Source organism: Vicia villosa, unplaced genomic scaffold (assembly GCF_029867415.1).
Source record: "Vicia villosa cultivar HV-30 ecotype Madison, WI unplaced genomic scaffold, Vvil1.0 ctg.001966F_1_1, whole genome shotgun sequence".
NCBI classification, from domain to species: Eukaryota; Viridiplantae; Streptophyta; class Magnoliopsida; order Fabales; family Fabaceae; genus Vicia; species Vicia villosa.
In genome coordinates, this window is record NW_026705794.1 from 267,349 (window position 1) to 287,149 (window position 19,801).

The 19,801-nt window shown below is 32.9% G+C and overlaps 3 protein-coding genes across 8 annotated transcripts; 2 read left to right on the forward strand and 1 right to left on the reverse strand.

Moving 5' to 3' along the window:
- The first annotated feature begins 1,994 nt into the window (after positions 1-1,994).
- On the forward strand, positions 1,995-4,500 carry LOC131637336 (uncharacterized). Of its 3 annotated transcripts, none has more exons than XR_009294304.1 (5): positions 1,995-2,135; positions 2,206-2,416; positions 3,751-3,898; positions 4,003-4,082; positions 4,274-4,447. XR_009294304.1 is itself a non-coding variant. In XM_058907936.1 (5 exons), the coding sequence occupies exon 2, from the start codon at positions 2,217-2,219 to the stop codon at positions 3,456-3,458; it is 1,242 nt and encodes a 413-aa protein (XP_058763919.1). In that variant the 5' UTR covers positions 1,995-2,135; positions 2,206-2,216; the 3' UTR covers positions 3,459-3,645; positions 3,751-3,898; positions 4,003-4,082; positions 4,274-4,500. The 3 variants fall into 3 exon arrangements, 2 of the variants coding, with proteins under 2 accessions (XP_058763919.1, XP_058763920.1); XM_058907936.1 differs by having other exon boundaries at positions 2,206-3,645; positions 4,274-4,500; XM_058907937.1 differs by having other exon boundaries at positions 2,206-3,407; positions 4,274-4,500.
- Positions 4,501-8,653: 4,153 nt separating this feature from the next.
- Positions 8,654-11,193, forward strand: LOC131637309 (uncharacterized). 3 transcript variants are annotated; one of them, XM_058907895.1, is made up of 5 exons: positions 8,654-8,810; positions 8,878-10,346; positions 10,474-10,611; positions 10,716-10,836; positions 11,014-11,193. In XM_058907895.1, exon 2 carries the CDS (start codon positions 8,889-8,891, stop codon positions 10,116-10,118), a length of 1,230 nt encoding a protein of 409 aa, XP_058763878.1. In that variant the 5' UTR covers positions 8,654-8,810; positions 8,878-8,888; the 3' UTR covers positions 10,119-10,346; positions 10,474-10,611; positions 10,716-10,836; positions 11,014-11,193. The 3 variants fall into 3 exon arrangements, with proteins under 3 accessions (XP_058763878.1, XP_058763877.1, XP_058763879.1); XM_058907894.1 differs by having other exon boundaries at positions 10,716-11,193; XM_058907896.1 differs by having other exon boundaries at positions 8,674-10,346; positions 10,716-11,193.
- A 1,356-nt stretch (positions 11,194-12,549) lies between these two features.
- LOC131637310 (protein tesmin/TSO1-like CXC 5) lies at positions 12,550-18,366 on the reverse strand. Of its 2 annotated transcripts, none has more exons than XM_058907897.1 (8): positions 17,729-18,366; positions 16,212-16,319; positions 15,518-15,695; positions 14,381-14,731; positions 14,013-14,119; positions 13,840-13,934; positions 13,163-13,582; positions 12,550-13,079 (listed from the first exon to the last, which is right to left on the reverse strand). In XM_058907897.1, exons 1-8 carry the CDS (start codon positions 17,989-17,991, stop codon positions 12,850-12,852), a joined length of 1,752 nt encoding a protein of 583 aa, XP_058763880.1. In that variant the 5' UTR covers positions 17,992-18,366; the 3' UTR covers positions 12,550-12,849. The 2 variants fall into 2 exon arrangements, with proteins under 2 accessions (XP_058763880.1, XP_058763881.1); XM_058907898.1 differs by having other exon boundaries at positions 16,212-16,311; positions 17,729-17,855.
- Positions 18,367-19,801: the final 1,435 nt, after the last annotated feature.

Genomic DNA, 19,801 nt, shown 5'->3' on the forward strand with positions numbered 1-19,801 from the left:
TTCGTTGTTTATGGAAAAAAAATAGAGAAAATAAATTTGATGCAATTTATATTTAATTTTATTTTAAAATATATATATTTTTAGAATAAAATAGTTAAATGAAACAAAGTTAATATTTTTTTCTATATAATTTGTAATAATAAAAGGGTGTTTCTTTCTTATATACATTATGGGATTACATGGACATCTTTAAGAGTTGGCGTGTCATGGTATTCGACATGTACGACACGTGTTGAAAAATTAGATAAGTGTCGAAAAAGTCAGATAAATGTTCTTAAATTTTTTTTATTTTGATATTCTTTAAATTGGTATCCGGCACTTGTATGACATGCATACAACACTTGTCAAACTATCTTTAAATCGGTGTCTGACACTTGTATGACATGCATACAACACTTGTCAAACTATTTAGAGAAGTATTTAAAAAAGAATTTGGTTTTTTCTTTACCTCAACACACCATATACATTTTTAAAGATAAATCATATTTAAAAAGAATTTAACATGTATTGAAGCAATATTATCAATGAAAATTAAAGGTAATATTTTTTATTTTAGTTTCGGGTAAAGTTTTTTTTTAAACCCCCCTTATGTAGATTTCTTCCTATGGCATTTAGTTTTAATTTTATTTACACGATTTAGCCGCATATTCATGACAGCATGGCATTAGATTAAATTAAACTAATCTTCAAGGCTAGGGTTTTTATTCCCTCATTTTGTCCTTGTCTTCGTTCTTCTCCCCTCCATCTTCTTCCATCCTCCCCTTCATCTTCGTTTGTCATCCCCTTCATCCTCGCCCATCTTCGTCCACCGTCATTTGGGATGGGCGGAAGCAAATCTTCCTCAACGAATGATGTTGAAAAGAGTATGCCAATATGCAGGTGCAACTCAACCATGAAGATGTGGGTCTCCAAGTCAGTTGAAAACTCAGACAGAAAATTCTGGAAATGTAGGAATTCCAAGGTGAGTATTTATAATCATGTAATCATTTTGAACTTACATTTTCGGTTTTATGTGTTAATTATAGTACACTTAAATTGCAGAATGGTTGCAGTCTGTTCTTGAGGGACGACTTCGTTAGTGAGCTTGAAGTGAACGAAAATAATCCGTCCAGATATCCCCAATATGAAATGAACAGGGCTAATTTGAAAGAATTTACGAAAGAGATTGTTGATGAGATTGATTGCAGAGTAGGAAGGCTTAACAAATTAGAAAAAGTCAAGAGAAAGATTGTAATTTAAAAGAGAAAAAAATCCTGGTTGATGTTTGTAATTTGCTGTTATGGATGGTGTTTGCAGCGTGGTTAAGTTAGTGTAGTTGTTATGCAATCCATGTCATATTTAATTGTAATTCAATAAGTTTGTTATGAATGAAATGTTAAGTTTCAGATATAATTTTAAATTAAATTTCTTATTAATGAAATTTTAAGTCCTGTTATCCATTTACAATAAAAGTTCCCGTTGTAATGTTGAGTACCATCTTGAAAGTAGAATCGTTGCAATTTAGATTAACAAAAGGAAAAGGAAACATTGGTGCATAAGTATATTAGAAGCACAATTGATGCATATGTCTGATACAAGCACGCTTAGTGCATAATTCTGTTACAAAATTTCAAAAAATTAACCTTATATATAATTAGTGTTGCACAACGAGTTTATCACGAACGATTTTCGACTCAAAAACATCGCTTAATTCAAATCATGGGTAACTATTATAGACCCGTTTCTGAACAAATTTAAATATTGTTTAGAGAAATTCAATTTACACGGATTTCGAGTTAATTAAAATAGATATTTTTGATTATTAAATTATCCAATATTTATAAATTTTAAACAGAATTTTGTAGAATTTTAGTATTATACAATCAATTTACCAGTACATAAGTTTGGATTTTATCCACTCAATCATATGATAATGTACGTGCCTATATGATTATATATTTTAAATATTAAAAAAAAAACTTTTCTAAGTCCAAATTTTTGAGCTTAAAGGTTAGACCAAATTATTTGACACTTGAGGTTTACGGTTTAGGGTTACTAATTTTCTTGATAGTGAGATTATACTCTCTCTGTATCTCTCTCACGCGAAACCCTAGCGCTAACGCCTCCACCATAACGGTTCTACGTTCCTTTGCAAGGTAGTACATGATTTGGATTCAGTTTTAGTTTTCAATTTTCAGGTTATTCACTCTATTCTTCTTTCAACAGGATCAGTAATAATGGAAAGAGTTGTAACTAGAACTCAGAGGCTTAAATCCTTGAACAATTGCAGCAGCAGCAGTTACAATGATGATTCAAACTCGAATTCAAAAACTAGTTACAACGATGATTCAGGCTCTTCAAGGGTGTTGCTCAATCAAGACCTGATGCTTCCTATACTTAGTTTGCTTCCTCTCAACTGTTTGCTCAATTTTGCAAGGTATGTTTGCAAACCATGGGCAACTACTATTCGCACCTCCCATTTTGCTCTAGCGTGCCTACAACTTACTAAACCTGGTCTTTACGTTGAAGATTATGACTCTGCAACTAGTTCTTATTACTTGGATATCAAAAGTTATGTGAATGGTCACTTTGAATTTGAAAGGATTAGTTTGGGAACACCTTCAAAACTTGGAAAGATTGTATGTAGTTATAATGGCATATTGCTGATGCTTGATTGGGATTGGCTTTCACCGCAAGCTTTCCTCGTGAACCCCCTCATCAAGTCTTGCCTTAAACTTCCTCCTCCACCCTTTTCACTAGAACGCATATACCCTCCAGCTCAATTTACTATAGTTTGTGCTCCTCACACTGCCAAATTCAAGGTGTTCTTTATAGACATCCTAGAGGTTTCGGGTGCTCTTTATTATGTTTTCTATGTGCTAAGAATTGGAATAGACAACTCATGGAAAGAGATAGATAGAAAAGAAGCTCCTATAGCATGGAAGACTATTTGGGAACCACTTTATGATGGAGGCAATTATCTTTATTGGATATCTGCACAGCATGAAGTAACTGTGTTGGATGTTGACAATGAAATTACTATTGGAAAATTTCCACTCCCCCCTTTGCATCCAGATTCTTTTTCCCATTCAGTATTCTTATGGAGAGGAAATCAGATTTCTTGCATAGTCAGTATTATTCCGAATAAAAGATATCAAATCTATATATTGGATTTTGATTCTGGAAAATGGTCTCTTTATCATGAAATGGGACCGTTTGATTTTGTGGCTGCTTGTGGCCTAGAGTTTTTTATTAAGGTTCTTCTATTTCTTTATTGGATCCACGATGAAATCATCTTTCGAGTATCTAGAACTTCATCGATAGAAGAAAATTTGCCTATAGGTGGCAGGTACACCATGCATTTTAGTTACAATGTCAAGACTAGACAAGTGACAAAGATTGAGGACATTGCTATATTCAATCACGAGGTGTGGCTTCACACCAACAGCCTATTTTCATTGCCAAGTACTCCGACATAGTTTGGTTTCGTATAGTATATCTAGTGGTAAACTGTTTCTATTTAGTTATGTAGTTTGGCAGTGGCCAAACAAATGAATTTTTAAGATGTTCATTTACGAAAAGGGTAGCAAACCAAAACCCGACCCTTCCGTACTACCATTCATCGAGGAGTCTAAAAGAATTTGCAATATTGCTCCCAATGGAAAGGTGCTTCTATTTTGTAGTGTCACATATAGTTCCTATTTAGATTGACTTATTTCATTCTGTGCTTACATTTTTGCCTTTTGATGCAATGTTGTGTTGCTTTTGCAGCCAGTATCTGTCTCTACTAAGAGATTGTGGAGATGGTACTCTTTCCAATAGTGAACGAGGCTTGTCGTGTTTTAGAAGAAGGAGTTGTTATCCGAGCATCTGACCTCGACATTGCATCTATTCTTGGAATGAGCTTCCTGAGTTATCGGTAGGTTCCACTTCCCTTCTTTTATCGATATAGGACAATCTTTAGAATAATTTTGAGTATTCAATGATTAACTTGCGTCTCTTGCATTCAATTTTTTGTGGCAGTGGTGGCATTGTTTTCTGGGCTGATCTGGTTGGGGCTAAGCATATATATAGCAGCCTAAAGAAATGGACACAATTGTATGGTAATTTTTATAAACGTAAGTAAAATTTTTTCTTAATCTCTTTGTGCATGAAATCATCTCTTAAAACAAAGATGTGTCTGAAGGGATTCGAACACCGCCGACCGACACTTTACGAGCACACACATACATGTCATTGATTAATGAATGATCAGCAAGAGCATGTTTGACATTGTTTTTTGTATTGTTTGCAGAGTGCACCTGCTTCATCTAATCCAACGACGAAGGCGCGTCTGTGAGAATGTGAGAAGGAGATTATCTTACAAAGTTTTTCTCAAGTTGGATGTTCTAAGATATAGGGAATTTAGCTCATGAGTTTTCTTCTTTTCAAGTTTAATTAATAAATAAAATTATATTTCCTTATATTATATATATTCCCACACTTAACAGGAAAATAAATATTTTTCTTTTCTTTCAAAAATTGTGCTCTTAGAGTTTGACTTACTATTCCAAAAACTAGTTTGTTGCAAGTCAATTTTTGTCTGCTATGGCCCCTTGCTCCATCAATGTGCCTTTTTGGCTGTTCTAAACCCAAACAAAAGCGTTTTTGATAAGGACGTAACAGGTTTTCTACTCACTTAGTAACAATTTATATATAAAACTTAATATTTCACCCTTATTTAAAAAATTTAAATTTGTGTTTTTCTGAAATATTTTATATGAAAAAATGTAAAAAAGTGTTAAAAGGAAAATAATTAAATCCTTATTGTGAGTGGATTTTCAATTCATGAAATAAAATATATAATTAAAATCTTGAAAATATAAGACAATCCAACATGCAGATTTCAGTACAATTTTTTCTTATAAGCAACATTTATTAATGAGTACTCGACCCAATACAAAAGAAAAAAAATCTTAATCAATGTTAAGAAATATAAAGGATTGGTTAAGAAATATAAAGGAGAATGCAACCAATTGTAAAGTGTTGTGAAGTTGCTTCCTTTGTTTCCAATTTCAGTACATACATCATAGAGGAGATAAAAATTCTAAATATAATAAAATTAATGAGACAAAAAGATTAGATAGATGGTTCAAAACCAAAAACTTATGAGGATTGCTTCTCCATCTGCACCTATTTAAAAGTCAAAAATATTTCTGGAATTTAGAAATGCACTTCTTTTCACTCTATGATAACATTAAATTTATATTTCTGAAATGAGTCGCACTCTCATTTTATTAAAAAAATAATCCGAAATTATACTTTCGGATATATATATATATATATATATATATATATATATATATATATATATATATATATATATATATATATATATATATATATATATATATATACTCCCTCCGTCCCAAATTATAAGAGAAAATCAGTTTTTAGATTCATTGAATAATTAATGTATCTGATCTATATATAGACCAGATACATTAATTATTCAATGAATCTAAAAACTGATTTTCTCTTATAATTTGGGACGGAGGGAGTATATATATATATATATATATATATATATATATATATATATATATATATATATATATATATATATATATATATATATATATACTTCTGAATGGTACAAACCCTCTTCTCTTCATTTCCTTTTGTATTGACTATTAATCTCTCACCAAGAAATCATTTAATAATTTTGTTTTAAAAAAAAATTAATTAATTAATTAGGTTCAAACATTTTGATGTTATAACTGAATCTAATCAAATATCAAATTTATTTTTACTCTCAGCCAAACAAACACAGATCTCTTTCCTCTCAAAATTATGAATTCCAATATATTATGACTCAACTAATCTCTAGTTTCGTTACATGAAACTTTTTCTCCGAAAATTGTGTGCTAAGTACAAAAGAAGCAAAAGAAGAGAGATTTTATAACCTACAAAAGTATACTTCCAAATGTAGTCCAGAAATTATATTTTCGAATATTTATTTTTAACAAAATGAGAATGTAGTTCATTTATGCAAATATTTAGTGTGAATAGGGTGCATCTAGAAATGTATTTCCGAATTCGTATGGCGTCATGGAGTGTGGCTCCTACATGTAGGGCACCCCCAAACCTAGTTACCCAGGTAATTTTTTTTCCAAAAGATAGTTTTTTAGGTAATTTTTTTTAAACTTTGGCTATTTTATTTTTTTTCTTTTTAACCTTCTATTTAAAATAAATATCTTATATAAACAAATGTGCGTATTAAACCAGAACCCGTGCGTATGCACGGGTTGGTTACTGATTTATTTTGCTGGCTGCTTTTTCAAGCTCCACGATGGACTTATATACGTCCCCTTTATATTTATCAAAACCTTGTTTTCAAAATTCTTTGGTTTTCCTTTTGACCAATGATTAAACCTTCGGAATGAGGCCTACTCTTATTAAATTTCAATTCTTTTTGAATTTGTCTGTTGTAAATCAGCCAAAATTGTTGATCTTGACGAACAACAACTAAAAACCCAAAATCTCATTTTTAAGAACCTAGAGGTTAAATGGGCCCCCTTGTGTACAAGGGAGATCATTTTGAAGGGTTTCCCACTTGTTTTGTACTTTCATTAGGATAAAATAAGTAGTGGGTGGCGACTCTCCATTTAAACGTAAATTTTTAAGCAGATTTTTACAACGTGAGGTAACACTAGATTCATGATGTGTTGGAGAGTAAACTGTTGAAAATGGAGAAAGTTCACACCAATGAGAATGAGGCAGACATGATGACAAAACCTCTAACAAAAGAGAAGATAGAATTTTGCAAACAAGTTGATGGATTGACGACAACCCCAAACTAATCAATGTCATTCCCCTATGGTTGGAGGGGGAGAAATGTGGGGGTCCAACCATTGTCACGTGGCCAACAAACATTTGACAAAATGGAAGGTTGCATGTGATGACAAGTAGTAAGGTGTATGATATACACATGGTGTAGTGCATGTCTTGCAAAGAACACTAGTTATGGTGCGTGCTTTGCAAAGAACATCTGCTTCTCCTATAAATATTATCATTGGCAAGCATTCAAATCACAAGACACAAACAAGAAGCAAGAGAGAAAGAGAGCCTTGCTCAAGAGAGAGAATCAAGACCGTCTCAATTTTTTGGAGGCCCTGTGTAAATTTGCCGCAGTTTAATCATAAAAAAAGAGAGGCTTTATGTACTCACGATTTAACCTACCATCTATTTTATGAGCCCATATTTAACTATAGTTTAACCCTAAAAAATTTGAGGCCCTGTGCGGTTGTCCGCTTTGCACGCCCTCAAAGACGATCTTGGAGAGAAATGTTTCTCATAGAGAGTTTCTTTGTGAGAGAAAAAATGAGCCAATTTGTGAGAGTGTTTATTGTAAATTGAGAAATACATTGTAGTGAGTTTCTTAAGGGTAAAGTTGTTGTATTCCCATTATCATTATAGTGGAAGTTTAAGAGACCCAAGGGTCCCGTGGTTTTTTCTTTCTCATATTGAGAAGGTTTTTCACGCTAAAATATTCTCGTGTCTTTAAGCTTATGTTTCACGTTTTTTCCAATGCCTATTTTTCATTTCACAGAGGAGGAAATTATGGAGGTTGTTTCCAACAATATTCATGACAACATATTGTTATTCATGTTTACTTTATTTACACCTAAAGATTAATTGAACAATGCACGACTTTATTGTTATTTTTTTAAATTCATGACATTTTGTTGTTGTTCATGCTTCTGTTATTTACACCTAAAGACTAAATTCAACATTGCATGACTTGTTATATATCTTTTTGAATGCATTACATTTTTAATTTCTATATATTCTAAGCTTTAACTGGTTAGGACTTAATTACCGTTTTTTAAATCACTTTTAAAAGTAAGTACTTTTTATATATTTAATTAGAAAAATTAATTTTGGAATAATTTTCAATTATTGTGAGGCAATTACATCTTTCTTAAAATTGTTTTGCGAAGTATAATTGATAAAACCTCTTTTTTCTTTCTTTCTATAACTTATATATATATATATATATATATATATATATATATATATATATATATATATATATATATATATATATATATATATATATATATATATATAAATATATATATAATTTTAACAAACCTTATTTTAAAAGATTTTAAACAAAACTGTATAGCCTTAAGTTTTTTTTAAAAAATTATTTCTTTTAGGTTATTATCATTTAACACCCTTGTCATATAAGCCAATTCTGCTTTATCTACTATAAATTTTTTTTTTAAAAACAATCTTGCAATTTCAAAATACTAATAATTTAACATCTAAAGGTAAAATTCGTAGAAAAATCTGCAAGTTTCTTGCGACTTTTCCTGTAGATTTTAACTTTATGGACTAAATTGTTATTATTTTAAAATGCCAAGTTTATTTTTCAAAAAAGAAAATTTAAAGGTAGATAAACCAGAAATAACCGATACGACAAGAGAATAAAATGGTAATAACCCTTTCTTTTAATAATAATTTCCATGAATAATAAGTTATCTTTTAATTGAATTGGTTAAGCGGGTAAAAATGACTATGCTACAATTTTATTTTATTTTGCGAACCGTCGCCATTTATATAGAAACACAATATTTAGTTTTTAAAAGTAAGTACTTTTTATATATTTAGTTTAATTATTCTTACTAATTTTCTTCATAGTCAAATTATATACTCTCTCTCTCTCTCTCTCTCTCTATATCTCTCTCACGCGAAACCCTAGCGCTAACGCCTCCATCTATCTCTCTCACGCGAAACCCTAGCGCTACCGCCTCCACCATCAGGGTTCTACGTTCCTTTGCAAGGTACATGATTTGGATTCAGTTTTAGTTTTCAATTTTCAGGTTATTCACTCTATTCTTCTTTCAACAGGATCAGTAATAATGGAAAGAGTTGTAACTAGAAGTCAGAGGCTTAAATCCTTAAACAATTGCAGCAGCAGCAGTTACAATGATGATTCAGACTCTTCAAAGGTCTTGCTCAATCAAGACATGATGCTTCCTATACTTAGTTTGCTTCCTCTCAACTGTTTGCTCAATTCTGTAAGGTATGTTTGCAAACCATGGGCAACTACTATTCGCACCTCCCATTTTGCTCAAGCGTGCCTACAACTTACTAAACCTGGTCTTTACGTTGAAGATTATGGTTCTCCAACCAGTTCTTATTACTTGGATATCAAAAGTTATGTGAATGGTCACTTTGAATTTGAAAGGATTAGTTTGGGAACACCTTCAAAAGTCGGAACCATTATATGTAGTTATAATGGCATTTTGCTGATGCTTGATTGGGATTTGTTTTCTTCACAACCACCACAAGCTTTCCTCGTGAACCCCCTCATCAAGTCTTTGCTTAAACTTCCTCCTCTACCCTATTCACTAGAACGCCCATACCCTTCAGCTCAATTTGCTATAGTTTCTGCTCCTCACACTGCCAAATTCAAGTTGTTCTTTATAGACATCCTAGAGGTTTCAGGTGCTCTTTATTATGTTTTCTATGTACTAAGAATTGGAATAGATATCTCATGGAAAGAGATAGATAGAAAAGAAGCTCCTATAGCATGGAATACTATTTGGAAACCACTTTATGATGGATCCAATTATCTTTATTGGATATCTGCACATCATCAAGTAACTGTGTTTGATGTTGACAAGGAAATTACGGTTGGAAAATTTCCACTCCCCCCTTTGCATCCAGATCCTTTTTCTCCTTTTTCTTTTTCTCATACAGTATTCTTATGGAGAGGAAATCAGATTTCTTGCATTGTCAGTATTGTTGAGAATAAAAGATATAAAATCTATATATTGGATTTTGATTCTGGAAAATGGTCTCTTTATCATGAAATGGGACCGTTTGATTATGTGGCTGCTTGCGGCCAAGAGTTTTTTGTTAAGTTTCTTCTATTTCGTTGTTGGATCCACGATGAAATCATCTTTCGAGTATCTAGATCTTCAACGAGAGAAGAAAATTTGCCTATAGGTGGCAGGTACACCATGCATTTTAGTTACAATGTCAAGACTAGACGAGTGACAAAGATTGAGGACATTGCTATGTTCAATAACGAGGTGTGGCTTCACACCAACAGCCTATTTTCATTGCCAAGTACTCCGACATAGTTTGGTTTCTTCGCATAGTATATCTAGTGGTAAACTTTATATTTATCTGGGTTGGCACAACAAGTGTTTATGTTTCTATTTAGTTATGTAGTTTGGCGGTGGCCAAACAAATGATGAATTTTTAAGATGTTCATTTACGAAAAGGGTAGCAAACCAAAACCCGACCCTTCCGTACTACCAATCATTGAGGAGTCTAAAAGAATTTGCAATATTGCTCCCAACGGAAAGGTGCTTCTATTCTGTAGTGTCGCATCTAGTTCCTATTTAGATTGACTTATTTCATTCTGTGCTTACGTTTTTGCCTTTTGATGCGATGTTTTGATCAGCAAAACTCATAGTTGTGTTGCTTTTGCAGCCCGTATCTGTCTCTACTAAGAGATTGTGGAGATGGTACTCTTTCCAATAGTGAACGAGGCATGTCGTGTTTTAGAAGGAGTTGTTATCCGAGCATCTGACCTCGACATTGCATCTATTCTTTGAATGGGAGTTATCGGTAGGTTCCACTTCCCTTCTTTTAACGATTAAGGACAATCTTTAGAATAATTTTGAGTATTCAATGATTAACTTGCGTCTCTTGCATTCAATTTTTTATGGCAGTGGCGGCATTGTTTTCTGGGCTGATCTGGTTGGGGCTAAGCATATTTATAGCAGCCTAAAGAAATGGACACAATTATATGGTAACTTTTATAAGCCATCAAGGTATTTGGAAGAAAGAGTGGTAAGTCAAAGTTTTTATTAATCTCCTTTGTGCATGAAATCATCCCTTAAAACAAAGATGTGTCTGAAGGGATTCGAACACTGCCGACCGACACTTTACGAACACACACATACATGTCATTGATTAATGAATGATCAGCAAGAGCATGTTTGACATTGTTTTTTGTATTGTATGCAGAGTGCACCTGCTTCATCTAATCCAACGACAAAGGCGCGTCTGTGAGAATATGAGAAGGAAATGATCTTACAAAGTTTTTCTCAAGTTGGATGTTCTAAGATATAGGGAATTTAGCTCATAATGTTTTTTTTTTCCTTCCAAGTTTAATTAATAAATAAAACTATATTTCCTTATATTATATATTCCCACACTTAACAGGAAAATAATTGTTTTTTTTTTCTTTCAAAAAGTAAGCTCTTAGAGTTTCACTTACCATTCCAAAAACTAGTTTGTTGCAAGTCAATTTTTGTCTGCTATGGCCCCTTGCTCGATGAATGTGCCGTTTTGGCTGTTCTAAACAAAACAAAAAAACACCTTTTGATAAGGACGTAAAAGGTTTTTTACTCACTTAGTAATAAATTTATAAACAAAAGTTAATATTTTACCCTTATTTAAAAAATTTAAATTTGTGTTTTTCTGAAATATATTATATGAAAAAATGTAAAAATAATTTTAATTTGTTGTTTATGGAAAATAAATTTGATACAATTTATTTAATTTTATTTTGAAAGAAAATGTATTTTTAGAATAAAATAGTTAAATGAAACAAAGTGAATATTTTTTTCTTTATAATTTGTAATAAGAAAAGTGTGTGTTTTTTTTTCTTATACATCATTATGGAGGGAGTAATGAGTAACAAGACATAATAACAGTTGAGTGTCGATTCTAAAGTTTTTTCTCTTGTGAAAACTGAGGTTAAGTTAAACTGTACTAGTAGAAAAGTGATCCAAGGAAAATAATTAAATCATTTGCTACTTTTTGTTTTATGAAAATATTAATTAATTCATAAAAAAGAAGTTTAATTAATTAGGTTGAAGCATTTTTTATGTTATAATTCAGTCTAATCTCTAAAATTATGAATTCTAATACATTGTAGCTCAACTAATCTCCTCTAGTTTTATTACACGGAACTTTCTCTCCGAAAATTGTGTTATTCTTTCATTGTCTTTTATTACCAAAAAAACAAAGAGTTTATATTTTTTGATTTAATCCGAAAATATATTTCTGGATTTTTATTAATAAAATGAGAATGAGGTTCATTTATGCATATATTTGATGTGAATAGAATGCGTCCGAAAATATATTTCTAAATTCGTAAGGACATTTTAGGATTTCCTCGTCGTGCGGAGAAGCAATCCCCAAACTTATAATGATCATCAGGCCAAACCAAACTATAAAATTGCATAAGAACAGTGGCATAAAAATCCAATTTTATAAAAATTCAGTACTTATTTTGGTTTTGAATAAAAATAATTTCTATGAAAACAGTGGCATATGGAATCAATTTTATCATATCTAATAGCTAAAGATAACATTTCTAATCTTTGTAGATGGTTACCATGATATGCATTTTAAAGAATGTAATTTTGAATTTTCATTCAAAGTTGGAGGAAGTAATGAACAATAAGCTGAAGATACAGGAAATAAGGATAAATCCCTTAGTTAGAAAACCTGAAATACATTCTAAATAACAACTACGAGACATTGAAAGCAATATTAAAAATTATAATTTATAAAATTAAAACTCAGCAATTTACAAGTGTCGCAATTAAGCAATGTTGAAGCTGAAAAAAATAAATTAGATATTTATGAATGGCCAAAGTAGAGTAAGAAAATTGATGGAAGAAAAAATTGATCCTCCATCGATTAATGGTGAGGCCTGAATGCTTAACAGACCTTCACAGAGGAGAAATGCAGAAAATGACTAATGGCAATGTTTTTTCTAATTACATTACAGAGAAGTTAGATTCTTCTTTCAGGGGGTAACTCTGCAAATTCTTCTAAGTTAGATTCCTTTCATACATCTTTTTCCATATTCAGCTTAGTTTCACCATTTTCAGCTGCAGCATCACCAGGGACCACAGGTGTTGAAGTTGTGGCCATAGGTGGAACTACAGGTTTGGCATCACCATTGCTAGTGGCTTCTTGTTGATGTACTGTCTCAGTACTGGTGTTTCCAATTCCACTGTTGATTGGATCCTTTTGACCCTCTGATTCACTTCTAGCCAATGAAGAACACTTTGTCTCTGAAATAGTGAATAAAAAAATAAGCAAGTTTTGATTTTTAACAGGGTAATGCGAAAATATGAGGAATATACAAAAATGTTACCATTTATTTCCCCCATAGTGATAACTCTATTGAGAAAATCTCTAAATTGTGTTAATACAACTCTTTCTTGTTCAGCATAGACCTCTGTCACTCCTTGTCCACTAGGAAATTGTGAAGATGTGTTGCAAGCTTGGGTCGTTGCCCCAATGGGGGAGGCGGTTGTCATGAACATTGTATCTTGCTCGTCGCACATCAAGGCTAAAGTCCCGGGAGACATTGGTCTCCCTTTTGAGACGTCAGCGCCATCTGAACAGGAATTACCTGGGCTGATTTTATCTGTTTGATTTGCACTCGAACAATCATCTTCCACAGCTTTCTCAACATCAACTTCTTTTTGACTTGGTAATTGCTCTTGAGTTGAAGAAGCAAGGCATGTTTGTGTCTCATCTTCTGTACGCTTTTCCACTAAAATTTTCTGGTCTGATCAAATTAAAACATAACACATCAAAAACCAATCAATGGTAGTGAAAAAGTTATCCGATCCTTATGTGTGATTTTAACTAGTGCCTGTTTATAAAAGCAGGGAAAGCGTGGAAAAGTGACAAGTACAAAGGAAAAGACTCTCAAGGTTAATTTAATATCGGTCACTCAGACAATGAAAAAATGGAAGAAAACATGATGGGCCTTTAAAGAGCAATTACACAATAAATGATTGGCGGTGGTAAATGGCAATGTACCTGCAAGTGTTTTTGCAGCTTGTCCAGATACTAGCACCAGAACTGAACAAAGCTCTTTGAGGTGGTGTGGTTGTACGATGTCTGCTAAAAGAGACCTTAAAAAATAATCAAGTAAGCAACTAAGTTTATTAAATTTACCTTAATTCCGTACATATACCAATAACCAATATTACCTGTACTTTAATTTTGATGGACTCTGACCTAATGTTGCATTAGCAACACGACCACTTGAGACGGGTGATAATGATGATGAGGGTGCTGAGTTTTTGACATGGTTTACCTGACAAACATTAAAAACATTTTGTTATGATAGTGTACTTAAAGTCGAGTAACAAAAGGTGCTCATGAGTTTGATAGCATTCACCATATTACGTAGCTAGCAAATATGAATGACTTAAATCATTATGGTATTAAAGCTAAAACGCTGGCTTCAGACTTATGTGACTAAAAATTGCCATGTCGACAAATTTGAATGGTAACCAATACCTATGTTTAAATAAACCCCTGTATCAGTACGCCTTGTGCAATGATCAAGTTTTACCTGTTGTCCCGGCTTGCCAATTGATGGATCCTTGTTTGCAGGCCATAAGAAGAGTTCCTGGCCTTTTCGTTTCTTTGATACTGGAGGTGATGAATAGCCGTAGGAACCAATAGCTCCAGTTATAGCAGCATTTGCCGCTTGCTGAATATACGTGTTGTTATTATGATCTCCATGACACAAAGCCTGTCTCTCTTCACTTCCCTCAAAGTTCTTGCAGTCCATGCATTTACAGTTCTCAGAACAAAGAATGTTGGCTTGGAAGCATTCACAGTACTTCTTAAGGCAGCCAGATTTTTTACAATGGCACCCCTTGTTATGTTTTACTAATATTACACCTTCTCCAGCCTCCACCTACATTTGTTTTCAAATTACAATAGTCGACAAACAAAATTTAGTATTCAATAGATTAAAAAATTGTTCAATAAATTTTCTAATAAATGCGACATTGCCAAGTCTAAAATCTGCAATTTGTCATTTAACTAGACCATATACAGAAGCATTTGTAAGGTAGTTTAATAATAAGATCCAGGCATATCAGAAAACTAAACCAGGATAAGTCCAACTTCATGTGAAAAAACATTACAACTTATTTCTAGTTCTATTTTAACACTATTGTCTTCCTATCCAATTTTTTTAAAATAAAATCAAACATAAAGAAGTAAATAAAAATCAAAATGAAGTAGTTTCGTCGAGTTATACTTTAACACTGTTGTATTACAAGGAGATAATTTCGAGACATTAAGAAAAAGAATAATCGATCGAAGGTATGACCTGAGAATAATAGAATCAATATATTGAAGGGAATGGACCAATAGCAGCCAATAATACACAGTAAGAATGTTCAATATCAACAAAAAATTTATCTAGAAAATTATTTTTTAGCTGTAACCAGGAAGCAAAAGGTGTAATTCCATAATTATCAATTATGGAATGGAGGCACACCTAATCGAATAGGAAGCTTTCTACTATTGGAAAAAAGGACCTCATATCATATCCATAAAAATTTCTTTACTTTTGCATTACATCCCCAGTGAAAAGGAAGAAATATCAGAGATAATAGAAAAAGTCTAGCATTATCAGCACAGAATAAAACGTGTTATACAATACTACCTGCAACAAAAAGTTAGACCTACTTACCCTGCTATCGCGTGCTCCCTGAGGGCTGCTCGCAATTTTTGGCCTAAATGCATTTGGATTGCGCTCTAAAGTAGCTTCAACAGCCTCTCGTCTAGCAGCTTCATTATCAACATTGTTGAAACAGTTAACACAGTTGCAACCGTCGCAGTATATTCCCGATGCAAAACATTCACAATATCTGCACAAAATATTTTGAAAGTCAACTTCATGTAGCATTGTATAATAATAGCAGCCAGTAAGCTGTAACGAAAAATGACCTCTGCCAAAGGAGAGATTAAACGATTGAAGATGGTAAGTTTTGACCAAGGGAAAAACATTTTTCAAGATAATTCAGATAAAATTGGGCCTAACTATGGCCATGGGAAACCAATGTCTATACATTAAAACTACCTATGTGTACTACATAACTTTTTTGATGATAAAGGCTACCCCAATTTTGTTTCCTGGTCAGGTGTGCCATTTATTTCATGTTCCCAACTATTTCCATTTTCCTTGCAAATTTAGGAGTGTTCAATATTGTTGAATCAGAAAGCTAATCCCCTTCCCACAAAAAAAAAGTGGGTAGTCAGGTCAAAGCTGGCAACTGAGGGCCACAGCTGCCTACACAAGCTCATCCCAAGTATTTTTCTATACCCTATGTTCAAAGAAAAAGAAACATACACACTTGCAGAGAGAAATCGAGAGTTTTTCTTACAGCTTTAAGCATTTAGAGTGTTTACAATTGCACTGCTTTTGCTTCTTTGGAGTACCTTCTTTCATTTCAAAGTTAGGTCTTGATCTTGGTTTGGGAGATTCTGGTTTCCTGAAAAATTAAAGGTTAGTTAATAGAAGACCAATAACAGTTGCTTGAGCTTTTACATGTACACATTTGCAAAATGTCGCAGTCAAAGTGGATATCTTTGTGGCAATTTACTCACAAAAAGATACATCAGCTCAAGCTTGTCAAAACATAAAGACAGGTACAGAGATCTTATATGGCATTCATAACTATCAATGTCAAACAGATTCAAAACGTCAAAATCATGTACCATAAGGAAATGCCTACTTCACTTGAAGCAGTAACTCTCTTGATCTACCTTTCATCTATCTATAACTTCTATTGATCTTTCTCTCGCATGTCCAAACAATATTACGCATAAACTTACCATATTTTAAACAATTGGCGTCACTCGCTAGAAATTTGTCTTGAATACATTTAATCGTAATCTTATATTTTCTTATCTATGTAAAATTTATCCTATGCTCTTGTTGACCCTTTATTGCAAACATTCAAGAATCATAATCATAATATCACTAGTCTAATGCATGTATAATTCTCCTTTTAGCTTGAAAGGCACTTTTCTATCACAAATGAAATAACAAAAGCCTTTTCCATTCATTCCCTCAGTAGAATTCTATAATTCACATCTCCCTCTATTTCACCATCTAAAAATAAAAATGAACTATATTTTCCTCCACTTTTTCCTTCAATTACGTAGTGACCCGAATGATGACTTTTACTTATGAAAAGTGCTGTGATGCTTTCATTTGTTTTTCCGAAATTTTAAATACAACGATTTTGACTTATACGTAACGTTGTATCCAATCATATCATATGTCGTATCCATTGTACAGACAACATATCAGCTATTCTATACCATATATACACATGTAAGAGTAAACTCAACGACCCAGATTCCCTGTAGTCGGAATTCCTTCCGATCACTGCAGTCAATCAATCTGAGTCGTTGAATAGCGATTAGGAAGCTCACATTGTGACTTTAGCAAACTGGGAATCTCACGCGTCTGATCTAGGTCAATAGTTGAGATCACTAACTTGATTCCGGTTACCGCTTACCGCTAATTATCTCGTTTCCTAAACTCTAAACACTTATTAATCATAACCCAAACATGAACGGAAACTAGTCAAATTACAGCTAAGAAGCTCATAAAATGTGTATGCAATTAAAACATGCATTCTAATTTCTTAAGTTCCTACTTATAATCAGTTAAATATAATAAAAAGTGTCGGTGTCAGTTTCGGACACCGACACTCACACGGACACACCTTTTTTCAGAGGTGTCGGTGCTAAGTAATCTATAATATTAATCAAACTAAAGCAAATTTAAATTACACTTTTCCAAAGAGCACCAAATAGGAAAATTGAAATTTGAAACAAGATGAAATTTTCATCAAAATTCAAAACAGTGAATGATTTCAAACAAACTCACCCAACCCTCACAGAAGCGTGAAGTCCCATCGGCGGCAAAGGCAAACTCCCCGCCGGTTTCTGCACCGTCACAGTCGTTGTTGTCTGCAGCTGAGGTGGCTTCGACTGTTCCATCACAACATTGAAATCTAGCTGTCTCGCTGGCTTCTTCGCCGGAGCATCCAACCACGCCGTTGCAGCCGCCGCCGGTGAAGCAGCCACAACAAACTCCGAAACCAACGGAACATTCTTCCGACCACAATCTCCTCCTTCACCTTCCTCCATATTAAACGACAGAATCACAATCGAAACGCAGAATTTCAAATTCAAATTGAAACCCAAAACGAACACCGATTACGATTTTTCTCTCAAATTTTTTTTCAAAAATTTAAATTTCGATGAGGCTCAGAGTGTGAACAAATTCGGACACGGATTTCGAAGCTGGGAAAATTTGAATTTCGAATAAAAAATTAAATTTTTTGAAAATTCAAAAAAAATTAAATTTTGGATCCAAAATTGGTGATACAATGAGATACTGAGAGAGTGGAGTTTTAGAGAGAGAAAGTGAATTGCGGAGAGAGAGAAAAAAGAAAGGGCTGCAGAAGAAGAAGAAGAAGAAGAAGAAGAAAGAATACACACTCCTCCTCCCCCTCTTGGTTTTGAAATTTCAAGTTTTTGCTTTCAGTATTGGACGGTTGGATTTGGTTTTTGTGGATTTAGAGAGATGAATGGACGGTTATGATTGAAGGAAAGGTTGTTTGGATGATTGAATTAAAAATATGATTTTTATTACCAAATTGAAAAGTTGTTTGTTTATTTTGTTGACATATCTACTTGGTGGATCCATATGACCCGGTTGGTTTGATATGATAATAGGCCCAATTTGTTTATGGAAAAGCTAACATGTGCCCCAAGGTCACAAGTTAATGAGATATTTATAGAAATTTTTTCTTGGAACACGTGCATTTAATGTATCGAAACTTTAAATATGACTTTATTGCATTTAATTATATCTAACTTTTTCTAATTATAGTATCCTTAACATGTGCACATGTTAGCATGACCCTTTGTTTATTTCTAACCTAGGCTTTCTTTTCTTGTATTAAGGTCTACTTAAGTGTGTTGCTCTCAAAGTATTAAGGTCTTACAAACACATTGACTTTATTAACTTCAAATAATGTTTGACGACCATACATGCACACCATATAGATCCACATTTACTCTCTTTTTAATGATGACAACACATCTTTCAAAAAGGTGGTAAAAAAAAAAGAAGATAGATAGAAAGATCATAATGGTTATCTCTCCTTTCACATATAAAGACTATACTCTACTCCTGTGAGAGTATACTTCTCATTCTTTGTCATTATCAAAAAAGTGGAAAAAAATAAAAAGGATGAGTTACTTGATGAAACATAAGCACATAGAAATACACTTAAGCTTAATATAAGACCATACTTCTCTCCAGGAATAATAGCATTCAACTTTGAGATTTATTCTTTTAGCGAAAGTCTTTATTTTCAACACATAGTTAGTAGAAAAATAAAGGGTTAATAGTCATTTGCCCCCCTGCAATAGTAGCGATATTCGGTTTACCCCCTTTTAAAAAAAAAATTTGTTTTACCCCCCTATAATATTAAAATTGCAAGTCTTTTGCCCCCTAAGAAGGAAAATTACCCCCCTGTAAAATATATTTTTTTGATTTTACTCCCTGGTTTTTACACGTTTAGGGGGGTACCCAAATATTACAGGGGGGTAAAACAAAATTTTTTTTTAAAAGGGGGGTAAACCGAATATCGCTACTATTGCAGGGGGGCAAATGACTATTAACCCTAAAATAAATAATAATGAAACAAATCTTTAAATTCGTAAATCCGAGTGATTTTAAGTTGTTAGCTGCGTATTATGCATTTAAGGACTTTGATAACCAAATTCTCATTTTAAAAAACTTTATCCAGAGTTCTCATATGATTCACAATGTGAATTAAATATTTTTTTCACTTCCTGAATGTTCTCATATGATTCACAACGTGAATAAAATATTTTTTTCATTTCCTGAATGTTTTCCTCGTGTGCTATTCTAAATATTTCATAA